General features: G+C 36.4%; 1 protein-coding gene across 1 annotated transcript; it reads right to left on the reverse strand.

The window, feature by feature from the left end:
• Window positions 1-657: 657 nt before the first annotated feature.
• On the reverse strand, window positions 658-1,580 carry LOC308421246 (AP-3 complex subunit sigma-1-like). The gene has a single exon (XM_080917542.1). The coding sequence runs from the start codon at window positions 1,576-1,578 to the stop codon at window positions 1,111-1,113; it is 468 nt and encodes a 155-aa protein (XP_080773668.1). The 5' UTR covers window positions 1,579-1,580; the 3' UTR covers window positions 658-1,110.
• Between the last annotated feature and the right edge of the window lie 8,994 nt (window positions 1,581-10,574).

Below are 10,574 nucleotides of genomic sequence, written 5' to 3' on the forward strand. Positions count from 1 at the left end.
CAAAGAGAAAGTATACAAATTAACAAAATTAGAAGGAAAGTGGAGACATAACAACTGAAACTGAGGAAATTCAAGAAATCATCAGATCCTACTACAAAAGTCTATAATCCACAAAATTGAAAAATCTGGAGGAAATGGATGAATTCCTAGACAGATACAAGATCCTAAAGTTAAACCAGGACCAGGTGAACCATCTAAATAATACCATAACACTTAAAGAAATACAAGAAGTCATCAAAATCCTACCAACCAAAAAAACCCCAGGTCCAGACAGATTCAGTGCAGAATTTTATCAACATTTTTATTGCAGACATAACACCAGTACTCTCCAAACTATTCCACAAGATAGAATCAGATGGAATACTACCTAACTCATTTTTTGAGGCTACAATAAACCTCGTTCTTTTTTTTTTTTTTTTTTAACAGTGGTAAAATATACTTTTATTTACTTTGTTGCGTCAGAATGTTGTAAAAAAAATTATTGCTAAAGTAGATACCAAGCAGAACAGAAAGGTACTTTAGAAGTCTGGTTACCTCGGAGTTTATTTAAACTAAAGAAAAGATCATGTTTTCATGCAATACATACTTGGTTCTTTAAATAACAATTGTGACAAACAGCAGAAAGAATTAGAGAATGCTGCACTTGTGATCCATACAAAACATCAACATCTTGGGTTGTACATAATTAAAGAAACATCTCACTTTTTGAAATACTGTAATAGCCAATATATAGAGGCATGCCTTTATGTGGGCATAGGAATGCAATTTAGAAAAGAAAGAAAAATTCACACGGGAACTAGTCAATTTCTTTAAAATCACTGGGCAAGAAAAGCAACACTGAACTTCCATACTGATGTATGCAGCTTCTATACTGTACCTTGACTTAAATCCAAGAGCAAAGTTAAGACTCTCCTCCTCTATTTTTGGTAAACAATTGCATGGTAAACTTAGATGACTTTCCCTCTGGGTTTTACCTGGGAGTGGCCTTTTTAGTATTTATTTAAAAGAGGGCAGGTTTGGCACTTTTATACTGATGTCACCAATGTTAATATTTCTTGGGATCTCAGGAAGATTCATATTCTTTACAGCTGATACAGCACGGGCTGGAGCTCATGCTAAGCCAGCCTCAGATTTTTCCAGTTTGTTTTGTGCATCAATTTGCATGACGATCTCATTCATGTTGGTCTCCAATACCATTCCCCCCATCACCATTTCTGCAAGAATATTATAAACCTTATCTACATGGAATATTAAATCCAGTTCACAGACATTTTCAAAACATTTGTCTAATGTCTCCACAAATACTTGAATTAGATCTAAAATGCCAAATTCACTTTCTGAGGAATCCACACAGAAGACAAAATATAGTGTTGCATAATGTCTGTAAATCAGTTTGTTGTCAGATCCTCCAATTAGTAATCCTCCTTCTAGGAAATTACAAACATTCTCATCTCGCTTAGATACCAAATGGAAAGTCTCTCTGATGATTTGCTGTTGCGTATCTTCACTATAGGGCTGGTAGAACTTGGAGAGCCACGGCTTCCCGTGGTTGTTGAAGATGAGGATGGCCTTGATCATGGCTGGGCCGGGCCGACCAGGTGGGCGCTGGGGCCATGGCGGGGGCGGGCGCGCGAGCCTCGCCTCCGGGAGCTTGTATAATAACCCTCGTTCTTAAACCACACAAAGACCCTACAAGAAAAGAGAACTTCAGACCAATCTCACATATGAACATTGATGCAAAAATACTCAACAAAATCCTTGCAAACTGAATCTAAGAACACATCAAAACAATCATTTACCATGACCCAGTAGGCTTCATCCCTGGGATGCAGGGATTATTTAATATAAGGAAATCCATCAATATATTCCACCATATAAACAAACTCAAAGAACAAAATCACATGGTCATCTCACTGGATGCTGAGAAAGCATTTGACAAAATTCAACACCCCTTCATGTTAAAATTCCTGTAAAGAACAGAAGTTCAAGGTCCATACCTAAACATAATAAAAGTAATATACAGCAAACCAACAACTAACATCAAACTTAACAGTGGGAAACAATGAAATCCCACTAAAATCACGTACTGGACAAGGTTGCCCACTCTCCCTCTACCTATTAAACATAGTCGTGGAAGTCCTGGCTGGAGCAATTAAACAGCAAAAGGAAATAAAAAGGATACTAATCAGAAAGGAAGAACTAAAAACATCACTCTTTGCAGATGACATGATAGTGTATTTTAGTGACCCCAGAAATTCCACCAGAGAAATCCTACAGCTGATAAACAAGTTCATCAAAGTGGCTAGATATAAAATTAACTCAAACAAATCAGTAGCCTTCCTATACTCAAAGGACAAACATGTGGAGAAAGAAATTAGGGAAAAGATACCCTTCACAATATTCACAAGATCTATGAAATAACTTGGTGTGACTCTAACTAAGCAAGTGAAGGACCTATATGACAAGAACTTCAAACCTCTAAAGAAGGAAATCTAGGAAGATCTCAGAAAATGGAAAGATCTCCCATGCTCATGGATTGGAAAGATCAAAATCTTAAAAATGGCCATCCTACCAAAAGCAATCTACAGATTCAGTGCAATCCGCATCAAAATTCCAACCCAGTTCTTTATGGAATTGGAAAGATCAATGTGCAATTTCATATGGAATAACAAAAGACCTAGAATAGCGAAATCCATCCTCAACAACAAGAAAACATCTGCGGGAATCACTATCCCTGATCTCAATTTATATTACAAGGCAATTGTGCTGAAAACTGCATGGTCCTGGTACAGAAATAGGCAAGTGGATCAATGGAATAGAATAGAAGATCCAGAATTGAGCCCTCACGTATATGGTCTCCTGATTTTTGACAAAGTAGCTGTAAAAATTCAATGGAAAAAGTACAGCCTATTCAACAAATCATTTTGGTCCAACTGGCACTCAGCATGCAGAAGAAAGAAAAAAAGACCCTTTCTTATCTTCTTGTAAAAAGCTCAAGTGTAACTGGTTCAAAGATCTCCCCATTAAACCAGATACCCTGAAACTTTTAGAAGAGTAAGTTGGGAAAACCTTAGAACACATAGGCACAAGAGAAAATTTTCTTAACAAAACACCAATGGCTCAAGCTCTAAGGTCAAAGATTAACAAATGGGACTTAATGAGATTGCAAAGTTTCTGTAAGGTTAAGGACACTGTCAAAAAAACAAAATGGCAGCCAACTGAATGGGAAAAGATCTTTACCAACTCCACATCAGATAGAGGCCTAATATCCAAGGTATACAAAGAACTCAAAAAGATTGACACCAGAGAATCAAACAACCCTATTAAAAAATGGGGTATAGAGCTAAACAAAATGTTTTCATTTTAGGAATATGGAATGGCTGAGAAACATCTAAGGAAGTGTGTAACATCCTTAGTCATCAGGGAAATGCAAATCAAAACAACCCTGAGATTCCACCTCACACCATTCAGATTGGCTAAGATCCAAAACTCAGATGACAGCAGATGCTGGCGAGGTTGCGGAGAAAGAGGAACACTTCTCCTTTGTTGTTGGGGTTGTAAACTGATACAACCACTCTGGAAATCTGTCTGGCAATACCTCAGAAAATTGGACATAGTACTACCTGAAGATCCAGCTATTCTACTTCTGGGCATATACCCCAGAGACACTCCAATATACAACAAAGTTACATGCACCACAATGTTCATAGCAACTCTATTTATAATTGCCAGAAGCTGAAAAGAACCCAGAAGTCCTTCAGTAGATGAATGGATACAAAAATTGTGGTACATTTACACAATGGAGTACTACTCAGCTATCAGAAACAATGACTCAACCAAATTCTTAAGTAAATGGTTGCATCTAGAGAATATCATCCTGAGTGAAATAACCCAGTCACAAAAGAACAGACATAATATGCAGTCACTGATAGTTGTATGCTAACCCCAGAGGCTTGGACTGCCCCAGAAACAACCCACAGACTGTGGGAAGTTCAAGAATAAAAGAAAACAAAACAAAACAAGTAAACAAAAAAACATTATGCTCAATCCTTACACACCAAGAAAACTTTGACTAATTCCAGGTTACATCCAGTTTTACATGTACTTTTTGCTCATTGTAACTAGTAAGACCTTAATGCAGTTATCAAACCTTAAAAAAAAAAGAAGAATAAAAGCCATGCAATGACAATATTGTATTTGTATGCATTTATGCAAATATGTTTATTTTTTCTTTTATCTTTGTTTTTTAAAATAAAGTTTAAAAATAATAAAACAAAATTTCGATACCTTTAAAATATCCAGACTCTTTAAAAATCAAAGTATTTTACAATTCAAAATCTCTTAACCATGAGCTTTATATCTTCCTTTTGAGAGGGAAAAATATCAGGGCACAGTCACAATTAAAAGAAAAACCAATCTCTAACCATCCAATGTCTCGTATTCCACTTACAAACATCTGGGCTCCTACAAGACCTTGAGTCACTTCTCCAGTGCCTTTTGTAACACACGTTTTGTCTTCTAGGCTCCAGCTGCCTGTTCTCCACTGCTGCTGCTGTTCTTGGTGACCATCTCATCGTACTGGCAACTCCAAAACACTACTGTCAGTACTGGGACATTGATTGTAACTGAGACTGCACCTTCACCAATGCCCTTTCATGGCCTCTCACAGTAACAAGCCTAGCTACTCTCCATGGCCCCTTTTTTCCTTCAAAACCAGTATAACTTGGATGACTCTTACACATTACCAAGTCCAGCCACAGCATGAAATATAACCTTGGATGTCTTTGGAACATAGCTTCATTGTGCTCTAAGAAAACACATCCCAGAAGATTTCACATCAGTGATGCTGGTTTCTTTTTAACAACCAATAATTTCTTAGCTACAGGTGAACAGCATCAATCATCCCAATAATGCAAGGGTTTTGTTTTAGTTGTACTGGTATCTTGTTAATCACAGTTGGTTTTTCAGTCACAGCTATCCAAAACCATCGAATCTTCACAATCAAAATAGCAACAGCTCTAATAATTGTCTTTAACCTTCCCTCTCAAATTTCACAAGCCAGGCCTCCATCTTCTGCACTGGTCTCAAAATTATCTTTCAAGCTTCTATAGACCATGCCACACAGTTCTTAATATGCCAATGGCTCTTCTTGCTCAAAGTTCCAAAGTCCTTCCACAGTCCTCCCCCAAAACATGGTTGGGTTGTCACAGGATACCCCACTGTGTTGGTAACAATTTGACTTAGTCAGGGTTTCTATTCCTGCACAAAACATCATGCCCAAGAAACAAGTTGGGGAGGAAAGGGTAAATTCGAGTTTGTACTTCCACATTGCAGGTTATCACTCAAGAAAGTCAAGACTGGAACCCAAACAGAAGCTGATATAGAAGCCATGGAGGGATGTGGCTTACTGGTTTACTTCTCCTGGATTGCTCAGCTTTCTTTATTATAGAACCAAGGTCTACCAGCTCAGGGATGGCACCACTTACAATGAGTGTAAATTTGGTTTTGACATAAAATATCTTGGTTTTCCATCTATTTTAATTGAAAGTTTTGCTGGAAATAGTAGCCTTGGATGACATTAATTGTCTCTTAAGATCTGTATGACATCTTCCCAGGATCTTCTAGCTTTTGTAGTCTCTATTGAGAAATCTTGTGTGATTCTGATTGGTCTGTCTCTGTATGTTATTTGATGTTTTTTCTTTATTGCTTTTAATAGTCTTTCTTTGTTTTGTACATTTGCTGTTTTGACTATTATGTGACATGAGGACTTTCTATTTTAGTCCAATCTATTTAGAGTTATGTAGGCTTCTTCTATTTTATGAGCATCTCTTTTGTTACATTATGGAATTTGTTTTCTATAATTTTGTTGAATATATTTACTGATCCTTTAAGTTTAGAATCGTTCCTCTCTTCTATACCTATTATCCTCAAGTTTAATCTTGTCATTGTGTCCTAGATTTCCTGAATGTTCTAGGTTAGAAACTATTTGTACTTAGAATTTTCTCTGACTGTATTGTCAATGCTTTCTATGGTATCATCTTCCCTTGAGATTCTCTCTTTGATCACCTGTATTTTGGGGGGGGGGGGTTGGTTGTTTTTGGTGATGCTTGAGTCTATGATTCCTGACCTCTTTCCTAGCTTTCCTATCTGCAGGGTTGCCCCTCTCTGTGATTTCTTTGTTCTTTCTACTTTTATTTCTAGATCCTGGATGGTTCTGTTCAATTTCTTCACCTGTTTGCTTGTTTTTCTTGTAATTATCTAAGGGCTTCTAACTTCTTGCCAGAGTTGTCCTTCATTTTTTAAGGGAGTTACTTATGACCTTCTTAAAGTCCTCTAACATCATCATGAGTTGTAATTTTAAGTCAGAATCTTGCTTTTCTTGTGTGTTGGGGTATTCTGAACTTGCTGACGAGGGCGAACAGATTCTTGATGATAGCCACATGGCCTTGGTTTCTGTGGCTTAGGTTCTTTGACCTGCCTCTCACCATCTGCTTATCTCTGGTGTTAGCTGTTCTTGATGATTGTGACAGTGGCTTGACCCTCCTGCAAACCTGTGTGTCAATATTACTCAGGGACCAGTTCACTCCCAGCAGTGCCTGGGTAGAGACAGCTGTGCAATAGGATCAGCACAGGGCAAATACAGAAACTTGAAAGATCTTTTCTCAGACTGTGTCTTTACTTCTGTGTCCTAAATGGTCTGGGCAGAACATGCAATGCAAAAAAAATGGTGGCCTTCAGTTATTCAACTTCTGGGCATATAACTCAGGAATGCTCCAACATACAAAAAAGACACATGCACCACAATGTTCGTAGCAGCCCTATTTATAATAGCCAGAAGCTGGAAAGAACCCAGATGTCCTTCAGTAGATGAATGGATACAAAAATTGTGGTATATTTACACAATGGAGTACTACTCAGCTATCAGAAGCAATGACTTTATGAAATTCTTAAGAAAATGGATGCATCTAGAGAGTATCATTCTGAGTGAGGTAACCCAGTCACAAAAGAACAGACATAATATGCAGTCACTGATAATTGGATACTAACCTCAGAAAGCTCTTAATATCCCAGAAACAACTCACAGACTATATGAAGTTCAAGAGAAAACAAAAGCCAAAAAAAAAAAAAAAAGAAAAGAAAAGAAAAGAAAAACCATTATGCTTAATCTTTACTCACCAAGAAAACTTTGACTATTTCCAGGTTACATCTTGTTTTATATGTACATTATGCTCCTTGTAACTAGTAAGGTCTTAATGCACACTAGCAAACCTTTAAAAAAACCAAGTACTGACCAAAATGTATTCGTATACTTTTATGCAAAAATGCTTAAAATCTGTAAATATATCTTTGTTTTTTAAAATAAAGTTGTTAAATTAAAAGAAATGGTGGTCTTAACATTGTGCTCAGGATTTTTAGCCCTTCTGGGGGACCAGCTCACTCTCAGAGGAGTCTGGGTAGAGACAGCTGTGCCACAGAATCAGCACAATGCTCGGACAGAAACTTGGAAGTATCTTATCCCAGATTGCTTTTCAGTACCAGTGTCTTGAGTTCTCTGGGCAGGTTCTTATTGGGACAGGAATTTGAGCAGGACGGGTTGTCTCCCTTGTGTTCTCTGATATGTTATCACCTCTGAGTGTTCAGCTTTTGCCCTGTTGGGTCTGGGTACCAGTTGTTTTTTCAGAACTATGATTATATACCACTAGCATTATTCCAAGATTAACCAAGATCCACATTTTTTTCTTCCATTAAAACCTAAAACTGTGAAATGGAATCATGTCACTCTGATATTGTTAATTTAAAAATAATTTCATTGTATTTTATTCCATATGTCATGTGTACTTGATCTTATCAACACATCTTTTCTGTTTCTCCCATTCTACAGTCTGTCCCTATTAAAATGATTCCATACTTTCTTCTCAAAAGGACCCCTTCTACTTTCCTGTCCTATACCTACCATTAAACTTTTGTTTCTTCCCTATCTTATTTTCATAAAGTCTGTTCTTGACTGCTTTTCAATCATTTTATACTTTAATGACACCTTCCCAACACACTCATACACAGAGGTGTTTGAATTGAAGAGAATGTAGACCTTTCTATCTGTGTCAAACCCATGATTTCCAATTTTCAACACAGTATGACTTCTTTATGGATAAATAAAATTTCATGTCAGTAAACACCATGCATTCATCTTGAGCTCATCTTTTGATATAAATTTAGGATTTGATTGATTTTGGATGTGGTATAATAGATGAGCAATAAACAGAAATATAGAATAGGTTTTAAACATATCAACTTCAATTTTACTATGTATATACAATTAAATAGTACAGATGGGTATTATTATAACTAGTTTTTAGGTTTTTTTTTTAAATCTCTATTTTGATTCTGGGAGGACCTGCATAAATCAGTATCCTTCTTATACAAAATAACAGACTGAGAAAATAATCAGAGAAGCATCTATCATAATAGCTTCAAATAATATAAAATATATTGTGATACCTCTAACCAAGTAAGAGAAAGACATATGTAAAAGAAAATACAAGACATTGAAGAAGATATGTGAAGATGAATAGATCACCTGTGCTCTTAAATCAGTAGAATGAACAGACTCGCTGTCATAATCATTTAAATATTTGTATTATCACTTGCCTCAAATTTTGTAGGCTTGATTACATAGTTATTTGTTTTTTTTTTTTTTAGATGCAGTCTGACTGTGTAGCCTTAGCTGATGTGATACTAGCAATATATTCATTTCTGCATCTAGAGTAGCTGCCACTCCAGACAGGTATAATTTTCTCTTGAATTTTTCTTCAATAGTATATTCATTTTGTTACATTTAATGAATTATTTTTGACATACAACATTAATCTGAATTATTCTTACACATGAGGATATACCCATATAATGTTTATTGCTAAAGAAAATACAAAGACAATATTTGACAATTTAAACAAAACAAAATAACCTTAATCAACAAATACAAATAATTTTATTCTCCTTTCACAGACAGACTTTTTGGTGACTGCTAGTGATAATGACACCGTGTAATATTCTCCATCTGAAATTCTTTATCTCTTTTATGACCTAATTGAAAGACTTGCTCTGAATTAATTAAATATAGAAAAAGACAATGAGATGTCACTTTCTTCATAACACCACATAATATTGTAGTTTATGTATGTTATGTAGTTTGCTCTCTCACTGGCCTTGATTTTGCAAATGTTGAGGTTGGATTACTTATAAGACTAGGACATAACGTTGGACTCTTTATATTTGTCACCTACAAACTTATTATTTCTCCCTAAGTATATAATATATAACTATATGTTGTCAGCTTGTTGCCTGTCATCATCATTTCTACAACATGTGAACTTTTTTTCCATTTTTATTAGATACTCTTTGTGTTTACATTTGAAATTTTATACCCTTCCCCCACCCCACTCCCATTCCCCTTACCACTCCATGTGTCTTCATGAAGGTGTATTCACTCCTAAATCACTCTCTCCACCCCATTGTCTTGGCATTCCCCTACGTTGGAATAATGTGTCCTCCCTGGACCAAAGGCCTCTTCTCACATTGATTCCAAACACTGCTATTTTCAGCTACATAGGCAACTGAAACCATAGGTCTCTCAATGTGTGCTCAATGGTTGTTGTTTTAGTTCATTGGAATTGTGGAGTGTTTGGTTGCTTGATAATGTTGTTCTTCCCATGAGGTTGCAACCCCGTTCAGGTCCTTCAGTCTTTAACACCTTCATTGGGGTCCCCGTGTTCAGTCTGATGGTCAGCTGCAAGCTTGCTCAATTGTATTTGTATGACTCTGGCAGAACCCTTAAGGAGGCATTTCTATCTGGGTCCTGCCAGTAAGTATGTCTTTGCATCAGCAATAGTGCTTGGGTTTGGTGGTATATTTGGGGTGGATCCCTGGGTGAGGCAGCATCTGAATGATCTTTCCTTCAATCCCTAATCCTCTATTTGACCTTGTATTTCCTCCTGTGAGTGTGTTGTTCTACCTTCTAAGAAGGAGGAAGGTAACCCCATTTTGCCCTTTTCCCTTTTTGAGCTTCATAAGGTCTGTGAATTGTTTTCTTTGGGGTGAGGGGTATTCAGAGTTTTCTGGGGCTACTATCTACTTATCAGTGAGTGCATAGCATGTGTGTTCAAACTTCTAAGAATGGCTGCTAGGACCTGATTCAGATCTATTAGCTGTCCTGACATACAGAAACTTTGAGATCATAGATAAGTTTTTACTAAAAACAATATATGTTGATTTTCTTTTGTTACAGTAGATAACTAAGTATTTGCCAGCAATTGATAAATAGTGAAATATGATTTAATAAACTAAAATGAAACCAAGAATCATTGCATTTATGATTCATTTAAAGATATATTTGAAATGATCAAATATTGCACTAGTTCAAGTAAAGCATACTAAAAGACTAGAAGCATTCTTTCTGAATATGATGGTCTAAAAGGGATGAAAGGACTTAATGCCCTTATTCAGAACAGTAAGGAGAAATGTCAAAACCGAATGCCTGAAAAGTGGTGTGAGCTAATTTTCTTCTGAGATATATG

This window comes from Micromys minutus (genome assembly GCF_963924665.1).
Source record: "Micromys minutus genome assembly, chromosome: 5".
Classification (NCBI taxonomy): Eukaryota; Metazoa; Chordata; class Mammalia; order Rodentia; family Muridae; genus Micromys; species Micromys minutus.